The sequence below is a fragment of the Mycteria americana genome, chromosome 3 (genome assembly GCF_035582795.1).
Source record: "Mycteria americana isolate JAX WOST 10 ecotype Jacksonville Zoo and Gardens chromosome 3, USCA_MyAme_1.0, whole genome shotgun sequence".
In the NCBI taxonomy this organism is placed as follows: domain Eukaryota; kingdom Metazoa; phylum Chordata; class Aves; order Ciconiiformes; family Ciconiidae; genus Mycteria; species Mycteria americana.
Window position 1 is genome coordinate 71,706,095 of NC_134367.1, and position 19,445 is coordinate 71,725,539.

At 42.6% G+C, this 19,445-nt stretch overlaps 1 protein-coding gene across 1 annotated transcript; it reads left to right on the forward strand.

Moving 5' to 3' along the window:
* Positions 1 to 143: 143 nt before the first annotated feature.
* Positions 144 to 6,638, forward strand: FBXO5 (F-box protein 5). Its single transcript, XM_075498965.1, has 5 exons — positions 144 to 275; positions 2,185 to 2,915; positions 3,235 to 3,325; positions 4,546 to 4,707; positions 6,257 to 6,638. The coding sequence occupies exons 2-5, from the start codon at positions 2,200 to 2,202 to the stop codon at positions 6,506 to 6,508; spliced, it is 1,221 nt and encodes a 406-aa protein (XP_075355080.1). The 5' UTR covers positions 144 to 275; positions 2,185 to 2,199; the 3' UTR covers positions 6,509 to 6,638.
* Positions 6,639 to 19,445: the final 12,807 nt, after the last annotated feature.

Genomic DNA, 19,445 nt, shown 5'->3' on the forward strand with positions numbered 1-19,445 from the left:
CGCCCCGCCCGGAGCGAGCGCGCGCGCGCCACCTCCGCGCCACTCGGCTCGCTCCTTGCCGGCCGAGGAGGGAAAATGCGAGCAGCGCCGGCTCCGCCCGCGGCGCCTCGGATTGGCCCCCGCCTTCTGCCCGCCTCCCATTGGCCGCGGCGCCCCCGCCGGCGGCGCCCGATTGGCCGGCGCGGTTTTGGATACCAAATTCAAAGTTTTTAAAAGTACCCGGCGAGGGCGGCCCCGCACTCACTGCCCGCGGCCGCGGCGGCGCAGCCCTGCAGGTGAGCGCGGGCCGGCGGGCGGGCGGCGGGGCTCTCCGGCGAGGCTCTCCGGCGGGGCCCTCTGGCAGGGCCGGTTCGGGGCAGCGGGGCTCCGCGGTGAGGGATCCGTGGCAGGGCCGGTGCGGGGCAGCGGGACTCGGCGGTGAGGGCTCCGTGGCCGGGACGGCGGCGGCTGCCGGCGTACGTGGTGGCGGGACTGGGGGCGCTGGCGGCGCTGGAGGGGCGGCAGGCGGACCGGGAACGGGGGTTCCCGGCGGCCGCCCGGCCCCGCCGCCCTCCCCAGCCTCGGCCCGCAGCTATCCCGCCGGCGGGACGGGACGGGACGGGACGGCGGCGCATGGGCGGCCGGGGAGCGCCCCGGTCCCGCCACCGGCCGCGTGTGGGGCGCGCCCCGCTGCCCGCCGCGCACTAACGGGGCCGGGGCCGAGCCGGGGTGGGGAGCGCAGCTCCCGCCGGCGGGCAGCGGCGGGCGGGGAGGCGCCGCGCCGCGCTGTCTCCCGCCCGCCGGGCCACGCCGCCGGAGGGGGGCATCCTCCCGGCGCGCTCCTGCCTGCCCCGCAGTCACCATTTTAGGGGGAATCCTCCAGCGCGGGGGAAAGCGGAGACCCCCGAGGGCGCAGGGTGCGGTTCCCGGGGCCGCGGGGTACGGCAGGGCTGGGAGCCGGTCTACCTGCCGCCGACCCGGGCCATCTTGAGCGCGGGGCGGGAGCAGCCTGACAGCGCCGCGGGGGCCGCGGCTGAGCCCGCTCCGCCGGGGGGTCGGGGCTGCCCCGGCTCCCCGAAACACGGGGAAGGAGGGAGGGCTTTTCCCCGTTCTGTAGGGTTTCAGCCCAAAAGCTCCTCTGCTCGCTGGCGGCGCGCAGGCGAGGGGGGAAGGGGAGAAGGAGGCTTAGCGAGGGCTTGCATCTCCCCCAGTTCACACTGTACAAAGCCATAAGCGTATTTGCTCCTTTCTTCCACCAAACGTAGGTACGAAGAAGGGACTTTTCCTCCGAAACGTTCACGAAACACGTTTTTCTAATACTCTTTTCCAAAACTGCTGGAAGTGCTTAAATCCCTTAAAATACCTGCTCAAATGGGGGAGCTTATTTTTCCTACGGATTGCAAAGCATGTTGAAAATTATTTTCCCCTTAGATTTAAGACAACGGAGATGGCTTCCTTCTCCCCTTCAGCCCTCGCCCATCCCCCCCAATTGTTAATATAGATAGCACCACACTTCGGGGGGAGGGGAAAGAAACAAGGCAAGAAAAGCTCAGTTTCCCTATAATATCTATCGTCCTCCCGCCCTCTTCAAATCATGCTTGTAAGTAACCATTATTTCACTTTGACCATTGTTTAAGGGCCGCTGCTTTCCTCTGTAACTTACACACGCATGTGAGCACACAAGCTTTTCCTGTGCCACCCAGCCTCCTCCTCTTTTAAAAATGCCAGATACCTGGCTGCATCAGCAGCATTGCCTCCGGCCTTGGATGCAAACTTCAGGCTGCTCTGGCCTGGCTATACCCTGCACGGGCCTGCTGTCACTCAGGGACCCTCTGCCACTGGTGTCCCTTGCAGGGACCGCAAGTGTCCTGGGTATATTGCTGCATTTGGGGCAGGAACTGGAGGCATTGGTGGTCTAAAAGTAACGTGTACTGGTGGAATGGTGACAAAGTAAATCACCCAGTCAGTTTTCTTGCCCCAGTTATACGCAGTGTAAAGCTCTAATTTTGAGAAGGTCTTGCATAGATTTAATGTGTGGCTGTTCAAACCCTTAGTTCCACTAGTTGTCTGTGTTTTAGACACTAGAGCGTGAGTTAGAAGCTTAAAATTCATGATGCAGAAGGAAGGCATGATCGGTTCTTTGTAACAAAAAGAATTTGTGAGGCAGTTTATGCTGTGTTGTAATACTGTCCTTGTTTCTTGCAGGATACAAACAAAATAATGAAATCAAACCTTAACCACTCTTTCAAAATGAAATGTGATTTTGATTGTACGTCTCTCCGTGCTGGGTTTGCACCACTGAAATCTGCTGTGGAGAAAACAAGACTGGAAGAATCCTGCCCCTATGAGGAAGGCTTCTGTAAAAGCTGTGCTGAAGAGCATCAGAAAATACTCCTTAGTGACTCATACCATGCGGCCACCAGAAATCTAGATCTTGAAGATGAAGGAAGACCTGTACATAACAAAGAAAACAAACAAGTAACCCAGAGACTTGAAGAAGGTGTCTACGAAATGGAGGCACTGGAAAACAGTAAATTTAATGAGGACAGTGGTTATTCCTCTATGTTAAGCAATCAATATGCTGATGCAATAGAACATGAGGATAGTATACCATTGGCTGGGAATCTCTGTGGCACACCAAAGCATTGTTTCATGAAGAACCAAAGCCAAGCACAGCTCTCAAAGAAGACTTTGTTGCCAGTAATCCATTATGAAGAAATGATTTGCTCAACTTTGAAAAAAAGTGGTAAAAGAAATCTCAAGTCTTGGGCTGCAGTAGACAGAATTGTTTTTAGGGGAAAAGTTGAACTTTGTAACCTAATTGGAAAGAAAATGGGATTAGATAGAATAGACATTCTTGCCGAACTCTTCCAAAAGAACCTGAAGCATATATTAGCAAACATTTTAAGGCATCTCAGTGAGATGGATTTAATAAAGTAAGTATATTGATCTCATTGTGTTTGGGAAAGTAAACAGCCTAATCAGATGGCTTAAGAATGTTTTAGGTACGGGGCTTGTGACATTTACTCAATGGTTAGTATTATGTATTAATATATTAAAACATGAACTGTCAATGTAAGCCATGATATATATGGAGGATGTGTCTTTCCCCTAGAAGGCGAATTAAAGACTACAACTGTGAACATATCCCATCTTCTACATGAAAGAAAAAAATTGCATAGTTATTCCCACTATTAAATAAAAAGTTTTCCCCTTTTCTAGGAGGTAACTGATATGTTTGTATTGTCGTTGCAGTTTTGCCAAAGTCAGCACAACATGGCAGAAGATTCTACAAGAAGATAAATGGATTTTCCAAATGTATAGTAAAGCTGTGAAAAACCTTTCTGTAAGTTTCCGCACTTTTTAGATATTTCGAGCCTAAACCAGCAGTGTCTTCCTGCTATTCCAGGACTCCTCCCAGCCTTAAGAGATCACAGAAGAGTTTCTTAGATTGAAAACATTGTCACTGGCGTGTCTGAGTTTGTCCTGCTAGGATGCCCTGTCTCAAGTGTTGCTAGTCACTTCCCTGTCTTTGGAGCCCAAGGAAGGTTGACTGAGGTTACCCAAGGAGAGATGCAGATGTTCTTAAGAGCTTCCACGTGTCCTGTGTTACAGAGGAAGGCAGGAAGGAGAGGGTCAGTTCCAGCACTAGAAGCTCTGGGCAAGCCCTAGAGGCTCTCAGCAGAGGCTTGCTTACTTCAGCATCCCCACTGGTCCAGAAGGGAGAGAGACTGAGAGAAACCACTCAGCTGGCTGTGCGACTTGGTTCTCTGCTTGTACTTTCTAGCAACGGTCTCTGAAGTGCAACATGTTGGCTACAGAAAACCGAGAAGCTTTTTGCACTGTGTGCTATCCCTAATGCCTATTTGTCCTATGAAATGAAAAATACAAGATCCAACCGTATTAGCATTGCAGTTTACCAAGGCAGGACTCTTAAAACACTAGAGGTGTTTTTCTTCCTTGAGAGATGGAGAGACAGTGAAACAAGGCTTAGGATCTGCCACAGAATAAGATAGTAAATTAGTTTGAATTTTATGTAGTGTTTTACGGTGCTAGCCTGTTGGGATGAAACAGTTGGACACTACTGAACGTTCATCCCATAAAGTTTGATTTCCTCCCTGCCATTGTATGCTTTTTTTTAATCTGAACTGCAAACTTAGAAAATTGGTGGGAGGAGTTTACTTCTCAGAAAGAAAACGTCAAGCATCCCTGTTCACCGTAAAGAATTAGAAGTATTGCTTTGTGCTTTAAAACATTGTGGTGACTGGGTTCTATGCTCTGCCTAAATAATTATGATGTGTTAATATGAAAGTAAGTTGCATTACATAATAGAAGATGGTTGGTTTTGATGGTCTGAACTAGGGGTCTGTTCTATGCATTTATAACAGTAGTGACTGAGAAAGCTAAGGTAAAATTAGTAGCATACTACTTGGTATGATGCTTTACTATTGGAAACCTTCTAGCCAGGAGGAAGGATCAAAAATAAGTTGTTGACTTCTATTAAACAAAAAGTCAGTATCAGATAAGTCTCTTCTCAAATTTTATTCTTGTTTTTCTTTTCGTTAGAATGGCACTAAGACATCAGAGCATGCTGCAACAAGGGAGTATGTTCTCTACCGAGTGGCTTTAGCTTCCATTCAGAAAGCAACCCCACCAAACAACTTGAATAAAAAGGGCACCAGATCCAAAGCATCTAAGAATCACAGCAGGCTCATGGAGTTTTCTGAGGTAACTGGTGATTTCCATTCATCTTTAATTTCTCACTTGTCCAGCACACGATCAGCTTGTAAAGCATATTTCTGAAAGTAGTATCTCCAGTTTGAAGTGCTTGTAACTCTTATTAGTATGGCTGCCAGATTTTGCTTATTGAGCCCATTTTAAGACAATGTCAGAAACTAAGTGGAGAATATTGATACACTGGGATGTTTGACATTTTTTTTCCCCTCCTGGGTGTCTAGGTACCCTCAAAAAGGCGTAGTGATTTTTTTTTGGCTTAAATTTTGGCTTGGATCAAACATGAAAACGTTTAGTCATTTCCTCTTAGTTTCCATGGGCTTATAATGAATCGCACGTCTTCCAGATAAGCAATCCCACAAAAACTGTCAATTTTGTTTCAACACTGATGAGCAGTTAAAAAAAAAAAAAGACCAAGACTAAGTAGTTCTTATTTTTAAAAATTAAACAAATGAATGCTTTTCCTGTTCACTCTATACTTTTTTTTCCCCAACTAATTATCTGACATTAAAATAGCTTTTTTAACTACATATTTGTAGTGTCACACATTTGGAGTTGTCAACAGCTGCCAACAGCCTAAGTTTCCCTTTACCTTGTTATTTTTCTTAAGCTTTTTTTTTCCCCACGTATAGGTGCAGGTCTACATTGCGAGTGTCTTATAAGACTTTTAAAAATGTTTATTGAAAGTCATAGTTTGTTAATAAGCAACAGATTTTCCTAACTAGAAGAAGTTTTTATACTCGAGCTCAAAAGTCTTATTCTGCAAATTGGTGCAATAAGAGAAGATATAATCACACTGGAAAGTATGATCAAGCTGCTCTAATACTACTATACAGCACTTTGTGGCATTAGGAATCTGAAAGTTCAACTGTACACTGAAGTAGCAGTCTAAATTTTTTTCCTTGATAAACATATATATATGTCTATACACACACATTTAGATTATAAAAACATTTTGCTTATAACAGTTGACTGAGATAAGGTGTTATACAGGTCTATAATTTTCTAATGCTGAATGATTTTGAATGGTGAATCTGGTTTTGTGTCAAAAATTAATTCATTGGAGAGAAGTAGGAGTTGCTTCCATTTGGGGTGTCAAGCAGAGTGCCCCACAGCTGAGATTTCTGGACACATTGCTCACTTTTAAAAAATGTTAATTATTTAAACGGAATTCAGATTTATTTTCTTTTTTTAAAAATTAAAGTTAACTAAATCACCACCTCGGATGAGGTTTGGAGGATTCAGGAGGGCTGTTTTTCATACTGCTTTGCATTTAGTCTGTCTGTCATTTAAGTTTTAAATTTAAAGGATTTTAAATTGGCTACCTCTATTCCAGTCCAGAGTACCTGCAGTTATAGACTGATTATTCCTGTTCAATCTCCATCAGAATTGATAGGACCAGAATTAGGCTAAACTTGTAATTTATCTTTCTAGAGTAGGAGAAGTTATAACATGTTTTGTGGCACTTGGATAACATCAGGGAATGTTTGGGGTGTGTGTTTACCTTCCACTTACGATTTTCTTTATATGCGTTTTCCAACAGGCTGCCAAGACCTTGAAAAACACTGAAAGCCTTAAAGTCTGCCATCGCTGTGGCTCACCTGCAAAGTATGACTCCTATCTACAAAGAGCAACGTGCAATCGTGAAAGCTGTGGCTTTGACTTTTGCACAAAGTGCATGTGCAGCTACCACAGCTCCAGTGACTGTATGAGTGGCAAACCAGTGAAACCCAACTCTAAGCTAGGGCCGCTTCCTGGGACTAAGAAAAGCAAACAGAATCTACGGCGATTGTGATCCATCCAGCCCAATGCAGATTGTCAGATGTCCCCTAAAAGATTTTTTTTAGGGTATGAAGTTATCCACAAAGAAAATCAAACAAGAAGATGCTTTCTGCTATTCTATGTTAAAAAAAAGGTTATTTTTATTATTTCTCTGTACTGTTTGGTGGTGTTGAAATTCCTAGGAATCATCACAAATACCCATTTTTTTAAAAGTCTTCCTAATCTATAAATTTAAAATAAAATTTTGAATATGGATTCTAATAACATTTTAAATATTGTCCTGACAATTCGTCCATTGTGTTCCAGTCTTCGAAATACCCCACAATAATACTGAACGAAACAAAGTTTTGGCAAGTAGCCTTCCATGTGTAACCCTGCAATTCTTGAATGCCAGAAGGGGGAAGCGTAAACTGTGTTTCACTTAAATGTTTACTCTTGCTCAAAAGTCTTTTAAAATCATTTATAGTGAGAATATCAAGTGAGGTGAATGAAGTCCCTTTTAACATAAAATTATGAGGGAGTCTAGATTTTATGATTTTTTTCCCAAAGCTTTGCCTTAATTTTAAAATGTGAAAGTTCATAATACCATTTTCTCTGATGGTTTACCTTATGTGAATCTTAAATTGTTGCTCTTTCTTCATTTCTTCATTCAGAAACTGCAGGTTTCCTTGAACTGTGAAGTGATACCCTTTCCAGCTTAAAAAGAAAGTACTATATCTTGGCTGTACTGCTAAAAAAATACTTTGTTTGCCAGTTTTTTCCAAATCATAAGATAAATTTTTAATATTTGTATATATTTGTAAATACTACTTTAAATATTATTCATGTTTGTCTTGTAAATGTGAAAATAAATTACTGTTCTCAACAGCTTGGCAATTCTGGACTTCCTATTTATCATCTTAACAGATTACTTTTCATGGTCATTTCTCAAGTTTTCTAGTATGTGCTTCTTAAAAACATTGATTTAAAAAAGAGCAAATCTCCTGGCTTTGTGTAAAATGTACCAAATCCATTCTCATACTGTGTTCCTGCAGCTTACCTAAAGGCTCTTAGCAGTAATTGCTGATAGTTTCTGGACCAGTGCATTCAAGGGCAAATTTTCTATTGGCTGAATTTATGGGGCTGTTGCAGAACTAGCTCACTGTCAGTGAAGTCTTTGTGATTCCACCGCAAAGAAAGGCAAGCTTTCAAGAAAAGGACTGATCACTTTCTGGAAATGTCTGGGGTTTGGGTGGTTTTTTTCCTGTTAGTAAGTAGATAAGAGACTGGGAAGGCAGCATTGTAGGTCCTGCTCCTTGAACTGGGACAGCAGTTAAATATTGCATGGCAGCTTTTTCTACACTTGTTAATTTTCTATTTGTGACAACAGCAATAGAAACAGTTGAGCAGGACCTCTAGCATTCTGCTTTTGTGTGGTGAACTTAATCTCTGAACCTAAACCTGAGACTTAAAATAAGAGGCTGGCTGAGTTATATCAAGAGCTTTGATTCCATAAATCTTTTGTCTATTTAAGTCCACTTACGGATATGCTGAAGATCTGACAATGAAAGGTAGAAGTCTTCCATCCCATTATACCTTATTCTGGTAATTAGACCATACCACCTTTACCAACCAGTCCTGCAGGCCAGAAGAATGTTGTTTATATAGGAAGTAACAGCCCTGAACTACTGGGTATTGGTGTCTCCAGTATTTTGTGAGACGTGGAAGAGGCAATGGTCAGGGGCTTGATATGCATGCAACCACAGTGAGTCTCTTAGTAGGCTGTAGGCTGAGCACAGATAGATAAGAAATACTATAAGCGAAAGTTTTATAGAATTTTCATCTGTGTCCACTGAAATTCCTGTGTCCTGAAGAGCACAGATACCTTAAGAGGATCTGGACAGAACTGCCCTTTTGTACATTGATTTTGAGAAATGTGGCACAAGCATCTGCACTCAGACTGGTGTTGCAGACTATGATACATCTTGAATTAAAATTTGTGTGTCTGTTTTGGAGCTGAATGTAGATGTTACAAACTTAACAGGTTTACCTTTTCAGCTTACGAAGGAGAACTATCCACTCTCTAGTAGGCCTAACAATTTGTATGTGGAGAGAGTGAAGGACAGCTGCTTTTTTTTGTTTGTTTCTTGTAGAAATTCATCTGCTTATGCAGAATTTTGAGGAAAATCCCCTGTTACCTCCAGATAAGGGGGAAGAATTGGACTACATGGCTTCAGTGGTCACAACAGGAGATGAACAATATGAAGAAACAGACATTTTTCACTAACTTATGAGTGATAAGGGGCAACTACCTTCTACCTGAAACCTTGTTGGAAAGGTCAGATTACTTGACTTCTAATGAAGCTTTGGCCAAGCTGTAATCGGTCTGCTGCAAACCATCATGGCTGTTTCTTTCCTCTTGCCCAACCATTTTTGTCTTATGCTGATCCTCAGACCCTTGCCTACCAGCTTTAGTGTTAATAATCAGAATAGACATTAAAGATTGCAGCCTTCAACAGGTGGGTGACAACTCCTTAAGGACCATGACCCGTTACCAATGCTTGTAATTTTATGACGCAAAATTTCTAAAGTGAAGCATGGGGATCTGTGGTGGGCACACAGCTATTTCTTCCTTTATGGTAATCTTGCCCAACAGTTGAAACCTTGTCCAACAATGCTGAGCACTGGACCTGTATAAAAACTATGCATCTTACTGAAAGCCACATGATTGTTGGTCTCCTCATAAATATCTTCAGTTAAATGGTGTATGGCAGAAAAAAACAGAGTGGACAATCAGTCCCCACCCAGGCATGCTGGCATCTACTGCTGAGCAAGAAAGCAGCTCCTTATAGAGAGTGAGGGTGTTGGATGTTAGTACTAGCAGGTGCCCCAACCAGTGCTGAGGAGAGTGATTTATGTGCCAAAGGTGGGAACATAGTAGGTGCAGATTGTTGTTAATGTCCGTGCTGAGCCTATCTTGAACCTGCCTTTGATGTGTAATCATGTGAGAGTCATACCTAGCCCAAGAGCATAGCGCTTGCCATATGGAGATGAGTTGTCCCCAACTACTACAGCTGTGTCGTCAAAACCACTTTCAGACTCGACATTTGGCAGCCCCAGTGACATTGCAGGAATGTGATAAGCTTCTTACCCACATTACATACGCCTTTCAGATCTACAGAGGGTGATAAATACCTGCAGGCTGACAGAGCCCCTTGCCTGGCTGATGCAAGAGTACAGATTTCTCCCAGTTACTTGCTTATCTCTGGGCATGGCTCTGCGTGGTGAAGGGCGGGATGTTTCTCTGCTCTGTAAATTGCCGTGGCTAGCGGCTGTTCCCCCTGGCCTGAACAACTACAGGGCCAGATTATTCCTTAACTTCATCCTGACCCTAGCTGGGAGGCAGGCAGAGGCAGGGGTTTAGGACTTTCTGAAATCGGTATTGAATATCCACATTTTGCAGGTCTTCTCTCTTGTGCTTACCATGCCGTCCTGAAAAACCCAAGGAGCCACTTGAGGTGCTTACATCTTTCTGCAAAGCATTAAAGGCAGTCTCAGCTGTCCCACCACAGCAACCAGAGAAGCTGGAGAGAAGTGTGAGATAATGGTGATCAATCTGATGATATAATCACTTGTAAAAACAAGGACGAGTTTGTATGTACTTATCAGTGTAATTTATTCCCCAGCAGCGGCCTTTGTGCTTTGAGGAATGTGGGACGTGGAAGAACCAAAACGGGAAAAAAAAAACCCTTTTACTTCAACTCTGCAACTGCTGGCTCCTTAGCACAGCACGCAGCCTAGCTGTTCACCTCAGAGGCTGATTTCTAATGCATGGCAAAACCGCAGCATGTGTCAGATATGCTGTCACTAGCCAAAGGCTCCACGGCAAAGAAGCGACGTTTTAGCATGGTGAAAGTTTTGTTTGACAAAAAAAAAGTTTAAAACTCAAAGTTCTGGCAGTGATCACTCTCAAGAACCTCAGAATATTTAGTGGTAAAAATACAAAGTCTGCCCTGACTCACAGAGTTTAAAAAAGGGAATCTAGATTAAGCTTGTGGTAAGAATTCCCTCCCCACCTCCCAAAATACCTAATCCTAAAGCCAAGGGCTGACAACCCTTTTGAGGAAATTATGCTGTAGGATAGAGATTTTAAAAAATAAAATATGTTCTGGAAAGGGAAAACCACAAGATGGTGCTCTTGAAACACTGCATGAAGCCGGATTCATTGAGTTCCTTCTTGCTGTGTTCATGGAGTGTGTATTTCCTCCACCTCCGCCGACTGTAGCTATCCACCTACTTACTACGGTCATGGGTAATTGCATTAAATCTGCGATTAAAAGAACAAAAGCCAAAGCTTAAAATCAGTTCCTGATTTTAACATTTGTTTCAAACATATTTGTGTAGGATATGTAGATATTTGCTAAACTTAAAAAAATACAGGTGCCTGCCATAAAAGCTTTATCCTGCTGCTAAATGCACATGCCTTCTTCAAGGAGTGATTGGCTGCCCTAAAAACGTAACATTTATTTTGCCCGCCTTGTGCCCCTGTACTAAGTGGAGACCAAAGCCACCACTCCAAAGCAGCGGGTGCAAGCCGTTCCATCAAGCCCTCAGTGCGGGTCTGGGGCAAGCAGCGAACAGAGCTTTGCCTGGGATGGGACGTCACGTTCCTGATCGACTGAGGTTCGGTGAACACCTCAGCTGCTCAGCTGCTGTGGCGTGACCTGGACGTGTCCTCTGGCAGAAACTAATGGTGCCGACTTGCAAAATACCTAAAAGGCAGGGCATGAATATGTAAGGCAACTTCTCATACAGTGCCTCTGCTGTGGTTAGGAGGAGCTGGTGTCTTGAGCTGAAATGCCATTACCTGAATGCAAGGATGGACTGGGCAATTACTGTGATAGATGCTTGATTTTGGAATACACTTGCCATGACAGAAAAGATTCCCGCTCTAATACATTTAAACTTTGGAGTAGAGGATGAGGAGTTACAGAGATGGGCAACTGCTGGAATGTGAGTCTTTACCTGAGGACGAACAAGTTGTCGTGTCAGGTCCACTCAGTTTTAATGTTGCCTTGTTGGAGTGGTTTCTCCTCTGAAGGAGTCCAGGGCAACATAAGGAGAGAGGAAAAAATTATATTAGTGCTAATATTCCTAGCATAAATTAAAAGCAGCAGCAAGGGTCTACCTGAGCCTGCTGGCACATGCAGAAATAGTTGCAATGTTCAAATGAAGGATTAGACATTCTTGTAATGGCCACTGAGACGGTTCAGCAGCTGAGGGTTTGTCCCTTTAAGGTTCAGTACTGCTCTGCTCTTTGCATTCAGAACTGCCCTCGTGGTACCTCAGTACAGCACCCAAACAAGCTTGCGAGGTATTTTGAGAAATTAAGATGCAAAAAAAATGCAATTCCCTGTGTTTGCTGACTGCTCTGTAAGTTTTGGGTTGGTGCTGGGGGGATACGATGAGCCCTCCATAGCCCTCAGGGGAGACGGAGGGAACCCTGCCCCTGCTCTGCCCTGTTTCCCACCTCCGAAGTGCTGGGCTAGCTTTTGGGAGGTACCAGAAGCGCTGCTGCCCTTGGCTGGTGCAGCTGCGCCTGGCAAGGGGAGCGAGGAGGCTGATGCTGGAGCAGGGGCTGCTCTGGGGCATGATGGGGAGCAGAGGAAGGGTTGGGGAAGTCAGCTGTGGTGGCTGTAAGGCCCAGGGTGGGGAACAGCCCTTGTGTAGCACTATGGCCTCTCAGTAGCTAACACAGCGTGTTGCATGTGCCTGTGTTTGTTGAAAAGCAAAGGCCTCTGGACATTTGATGCTACCTCGTAGCCAAACCAGGATAGTAATGGTGAATGCTGGTGTTGCTTTAAATGGCCTAGTTACTCTGGTTTCCTCAGCCCATGTAGGACCCGCACCGAGAGCATCGTGAAGGTCGGAGTTGGCTCTAACCAAAAGTATTTGCTGTGGGCATATAAAGTTCAGGCGGTCCTCAGCTGCTGAGCAGGAGGGCCGGGCTCAGAAGACACTCCTGCGTGTTTCAGGAGGAGGTATAGCTCTTCCAGGGCTAATGCATAGCGGCTACAACTTCACGTGAGAGACTTAGGATGGGTCCAGCTATGGTGGCATTTCACTGGTTGCCACCTCCTGGAACTCGTGTTTTCTGCCCGGGTCTCCTGCATGCCCACCAGAGAGTGCAGTGTCCCTTCTCAGCGATGGTGAAGGCTCCTTCCAGGGGCTTCACTGGTAACTGCTCATGCATGAATCATAATGCCAGCACGATGACACAAGACCTCTGAGACTTACCTCTTATGTTTAGTGTCATTTTATGAGGGTCTACCTCGGCTCAGTTAATTACATTGTACAACAGATTTTCGTTAGTCATATGTAGATCTAATTTTCAAGATTGTCCCTGGATACCAAATTAGTAGAGAAGACATCAATTGCAATTTGCTTACAAACATACTTTAAACACCAGCTGCTTGTAAAAATACACATAATGTTTAAATTAAAAAGCTCTGTGTTGCCTTAAAACTACTCGCAACAGGCAGCGCAATAATACATTTACTCTCTGCGGTGCATTTACTTATGTACCCCTATATAAAAATCAGGGTGCCAGTATGAAATCCAGAAAGTTTGTGGGTTGCTCCATGTCCCTGACATTCTTTATGGCACATCATGGTTGTACCATAAGTTGTGTAGTAAGTCGTGACGTTAAACTGTAGTAGGAAAAGCCCACTGAAGCAGGGTAAAAAAAGGTGTAAGGTGTCATATGTTAAAGGTAAATAAATCAGTAAGAATACCACAGGACTTCCAGTCTCACTGTATACACTTTGGAAAGAGTGTTGGAAAAGTAATCAGTTCATATTTGTCCTGGTCTCCTCAGCTCTGTTAAATAGCAGTTATATTCTCAGTATTTGTAGATGATATACAAATGTAAAATATATAAAACAAGATGTCTTGGTGTCCTACACCACTACCACAGTCCCACCACTCTGCTCTGAATTAACCATGAAGTAGATAAGGAATACGCTTTTTAATATTTCTATTTATACTCTCAGCATGTTAATACTCAAAATACTTATTCTGTTGTCAGTACTGATAATATTCTTCAGTGTTCTCAGCGCTCTTGTAAATAGATTATACCCTGAAGGGTGACTTTCTTAAGAAGTTGAAGACAACTCTTATTCTGTTTTTGCGTATCACAGCAGAAGAAAGGTTCTCTTTCCTTGGAGTTTCAATCAAGAGCAAGGTTTTCGTTGTTCATACAGAACAGCTTTACCCTCACTATAGCAAGGCTTTCACAAAGTTTCTGGAGTAGACAGTAATTCAGTATGTTGTTTTATGTTTACATGCCAATCTTGAATACTATTTAAAATGCTTTAAGATTTCCTATCCGTACATATTGGCACTGAAGCAAATGAAATGCCTGTAATTATTCTTTTCCATATCAATTTCTTGAATTCTGGTGACCAAAATCAAAGGTACTGGTTGTGCGTGTTTTAAGAAGTTAGAGCATATGTGCTCCTTCCTCTGGAAATACTCAAAGAAAAAGAAACTGTTACAATGTACTAAGTAATAATAATATTATTGAAAAACACTGACTTGTGGGGCAGCGAATGGTAACTCTTGCACTAAGATCAACTTGGTTTCTGGGAAATGTAGCTCTTTGACCTGGAGGGTCATTTTTTTGCCAATGCATGATGTGAGAAAAATAGTATTCAGGAACTCCATGATCTTTTCTCGAAGGCGATCGCTGGATCTTCATGAAACATTTTCCTCCTGAGCATTCACACTAAGCACAACAAATCCATGACTAACACAACATTTTTCAGAAATAGTTTTTAGAATGAACTTGGCTTACTGGAACATAAACCAGGCATAGAATAGGACGTACCAATACCTAAATCACATGTCATTTTCTTATCTGTAAGGTGCAAAGAACGTCACAAGTGAGATGAATGTTGTTATTCTATTTTAGATGTAAAGCAACAGAAAGGCAAAATGCTTGGTCCGTGGTCATGCAGTGGTTCAATTACAAATGCAACCTAGACTTTCTGACTCCAAATTCTGGGACTATGTCTCCTCCTATCCGTACTGCTTTTCATAGTAATTAAAGTGGTAAATCAAGAAATACTTTGTATTTTATGATACTTAGTGCTCAAACAAGCAATGACACTTTTAGGAATGTGAGGGCTTGTCTACTTAAGAAAGATTACTGGTTTAATTTGGTAATATTTGACACCAGGTTACTTATATTGATGAAAAAAATATATATATACACAAAAGAGGTTGTCTGAAATGATAAAACCAGGCTCAGCTCATGCCTCAAACACTTTTAAGACCAAGTGAAGATTAGAGGTAACAAATATCCTGATTTTTCTTTCTGAGACAGAATTCATCCTTTGAAGCAACTTCTTACTGCAGGTAAGTGACGTATACGTGCACAGCCCTCCTAAGCCTACATCACATATTCGTTGCTTATGCAGCTGATGAAAACAGAAGTTTATGCTCCTGTATAAAACCAGGATAAACTTTTAGCACTGCTAACTAGGCTGAAATGGTTGTCACTCAAAGTGAAAAAGAATGAAATCAATGGAAGAAATACCTGTGACTCGACCTGTGGATTAGGCTTCCAAAGGATAAAAAATGTTAATTATGGAGAGGAACGTAGAGGCTAACTATAGTTTTTCCTCTTCTATCTGTCCTGAATAAATTAAGTATATAATTTAATATGGGTTTACAAGGATTATAAACTGAAAAGAAAAAGCCATCAGGCGTATTACTTTGATTTTAAATTAGTAGATTCTTTTTTTCAGAGAAATCATTACATAAAATTGTAAAGTTCAAATATATTTCTGAATGTGTTCATTGTCATATGCACAGAAATTCTTTATTATAAACCAGCTAAACTTTTTATTCAAGGAATAAGGTTAAAGAAATCTCCTATTCCAGTGTTATCTGTATACATAACTACAGTGCTTATCCACAGATAATATAGTCAATTTTAAAACAAAATATATTAGACATAAAATATTTTTTTTTTCTCTGTAAACTATTGTGATAGGAGCTAGTCGAAAGTAGGTAGATTATATACATTTTTTTAAGTTGTGAGTTTATTTTTAATTTGTGAGTTTATTTTTAATTTGCATAGTTTTAAAATGACATTTTTGCTCCATTTTCCATAATTTAAAGTGTATTTTACTAAAACATAGTTTTAATTTAGAACTTTATTATAATATAATTTTCAAACATTTGTCGCATTAAATATTGATATATATAAAAAACCATGAATGATAACTACAGGTATACATTTGTATTTGATAAGTTTCATTTCTGAAAGCAATTTTAGCCTCTTTTTTTGCTTTTCCCCTTACCTCAGAGCCCTTCAGAAAAAAGGAGAGGAGAAACATGCCAGCTCTGTGTTCAATCCATCTTCCATTTTTATTAGAATTTAACATAAATTTCTGTGGGAATTATGCTGAAAGGACATCTGTTGTATAAACTCGTGGCCAGAAAATGGTGAAAGAATGAAAAATAAAATATATATGCCATGTGTTTGTTTCTAGTAAAGAACATACAAACTAGAAATAATGTGATTTGGCTTGCAGGTTGTAATCTGAGCTCCTAGTGTTACAGAGGAAATATGTAGTTATTATTTAGTATGCAGCTTACAATAGTTGGATAAATGTTTAATCCATTATGATACAAGGTAGCTGCTTAAAAAATTCATATTTTAACTGCTGTGTAAGTGAAAGCAAAGCGTTCCCTTTTAGGCCACCACGAACATCACAGTTTGCTGGTAGCAAGCTGTATACCTGGTAGTAAAAGTTAGAAGGATTAGAAACTAAAAGAATTCAGCATCTGTTTTGGTTACTATTTTTAAGACTTGTTCAAAGCCAGCAAGAGAGCCCGTCATTTTAAAAATTAACGTGGCAGGAAACACGATCCAAAAGGCTTCTCCTTAAGCTTGCCCTTAAGGGCATGAAAGAAGCTCAACGCAGGACTGTGATACGCAGCCTGTGGGCAAGAAATTGATCCATAAATCTTTGTAAATTAAGCCAGTATTTGTGTTACTGAAAAATGGGTTTCATTTGAACACTCAATGGCACTATATATCCTCTATATGAATTTGGTTTAGAGATGCTGCTGTATTGCCATAGCAGCTGCTGCAAAACTGCTATAAAGAAATACACTTCTCTGATTGTATTTTCAATGTCCTTCTGGTCTGGATGTGGTTTGCAGGTAATAAATGCTAACTCTGAGGAGGATGAAAAAGCATCATCATCATTTTTGTATTAAACCTCAGTTAGCATCAGTTCATTTTGAATTCAGAGTAGTAGCAGCATGGAGCTTTTTTATTTACGCTAAAATTGAAACAACTTGAAAGGAACATAGACTATATCATTTGGTAGATCTGAGAGATCATAGAATTTAGTTCAGGGAGTGGAGAACACGCTTTTAATGAGACTTCCTTGTCTTCTTTGTGTGCTCCGTGTAATTTTAAATTTGTTGATTTAAAACATTGTGCAATTTTAATATAGTTTTCTGCTTAATAATTCTTGATTTCCATCACCTTATTCCTGCAATGCTGATGACAAATTTAAATACTTGCAAGAATATTTCACTATCTTTCAAACTAAGACTTTCTGAGTCAGCAGACTCAACCTCTCACAAGGTCCTCTTACTCAGTGACCACTGGGGAACAGCTACAAAGGAAAAAAAACAATTTGCAACAGCACAGAAAAGTTCTAGTAAACCTTTCTGCATCCCAGAGAGTGCAGAAATTATGATGAAACAGAACAAAAGTTGCAACTGAGAAGTTTGGTATTTGCTACTGTGCACCTGTCAGCGTAATTTCCACATCACTCACGTTTGTGATGTTAAACATGGTATGACTCGAAAGAGGCCTGAGTCAAGGTCTGATCCTTCCTTAACTGGTAAGTGACTGTCCAAGAGATTCTTTTTGCTTATAAAACTAGTCCCCAGGTAGCTCTTTGCCTTCAGTATGAGTATGTGATGAGGGCACGTCTGCAGAGCCTTTCTCTTTTTATTTTTCCAGACAGACTTGTGATTTCTCTGCCTGTGCTCTGAACTAGCGGGAAGCATGACAGGTCCTATCCAAGACCAGGCATATAACTGAGTTAGCACCATCCTGAATGCATGCTGGTGAGTTCAGGATTGCCCCTTGGTTTTACTCTTTACACTAGTAAGGCTGCAGTGATGTCCACGAACACATGTATCATGTTGTCGTGGTTTAACCCCGGCCAGCAACTAAGCTCGCTCACTCCCCTCCGATGGGATGGGGGAGAGAATCAGAAGAGTAAAAGTGACAAAACTCGTGGGTTGAGATAAAGACAGTTTAAAAAGTAAAGCAAAAGCCGCGCATGCAAGCAAAGCAAAACAAGGCATTCATTCACTGCTTCCCATGGGCAGGCAGGTGTTCAGCCATCTCCAGGAAAGCAGGGCTCCATCACGCATAACGGTGACTTGGGAAGACAAACGCCATCACTCCAAACGTCCCCCCCTTCCTTCTTCTTCTCCCAGCTTTCTATGGGGGACGCATGACTTCATGAGCATGATGTCATATGGTATGGAATATCCCTTTGGTCAGCTGGGGTCAGCTGTCCTGGCTGTGTCCCCTCCCAGCTTCTTGTGCATCTCCAGCCTTCTCAGTCGGTAGAGCATGGGAAGCTGAAAAGTCCTCGATTTAGTGTAAGCACTACTTAGCAACAACTCAAACATCAGTGTGTTATCAACATTATTCTCATACTAAATCCAAAACACAGCACTATACCAGCTACTAGGAAGAAAATAAACTCTATCCCAGCCGAAACCAGCACACGTGCACCCCCTGCTTTGCTCCTGTCCCATCATTCACACATACAGGGACTGAACACGCAAGTCTCCTGCTCTCATCTTACAGCACTCTACCACACAAAGTTCACAGCAGGAACACTGAACATCTCTTATTGTCAGTCTCAGCAAAGACTGCGGGTGATAAAAGACTTGGTTCCCCTCTCGGGCTGGATCACGTTCGGAGCAAACAAGAGCCGAGCTTGAAAAGAAAACTTTAAGCACCCTTGTATTCCCCCATTTCTGGCCACCCTGAGGCAGGCGGGAGCAGGCTGGCAGGGGACAGTGCCACTTTCTGCTGCTGTCACAGGCAGCGCGGTAGAAACAGACCCGCAGCCGTGCTTCCCCACTCCAGCTCCTTCCTCCCTGGCAGCAAGGAAAGTGCCACCACCCACCCTCACGCCAGTGGAACCCTGGTGTCCGCCCCATCTTCTGAAGCAGCTGGAGACTACTCTCTTGAAAGGCTTTTTATTTTAAAATACTTTGTGCACATACAATCTTTCCCACTTTTTAAAAAACGCCCAGTCAGTGCTTTAGCATCAGAGCAGAGAAGACAGAGCTGTCTTCTTACCTGCTGTCTGAAGGGATTTAAAACAGGCAGGTGAAACCACGCGCACGTACAGTTCTTGATCTTTGGCCAGGGCAGAGTTTGAACTCGGTGACTTCAGCTGATGCCTGTGCAGGCTTTCCTTGTGGAAACTCTCACCTTACAGAAACGGTTACGCTAGCTCAGTGATACTGAAGCTTTTTCTGTCCTGCTGCAAGGTTTGCTCTAAAAAGCATTAGAGTTCATGTCATTGGTGCCATCCCACATCCTTGGTACTAAACTTGGCCCTGATTTCAAGTTTGCTATTACATTAATTTAGCCATCCAACTTTTGGCTATCTTTATATCTGTGCTCTTTTCTTTTGCACTGCTATAAGTGCATATAAAATCAGATCTAATCTCAGTAACTCTGACAGTTTCCGTGATGCCAACAACAATACCAGTACCCACGCATGCATCTAAAGTAAGGGTCTTCTGCTAAAGAGAGGAAGGCGAAGAAAAGGTCTTGAAATAAAGTAAGTACCAAAGATTTTTACCTTTCATTAGATATTTGTCATGCATAAAGATTTCTACTCCTA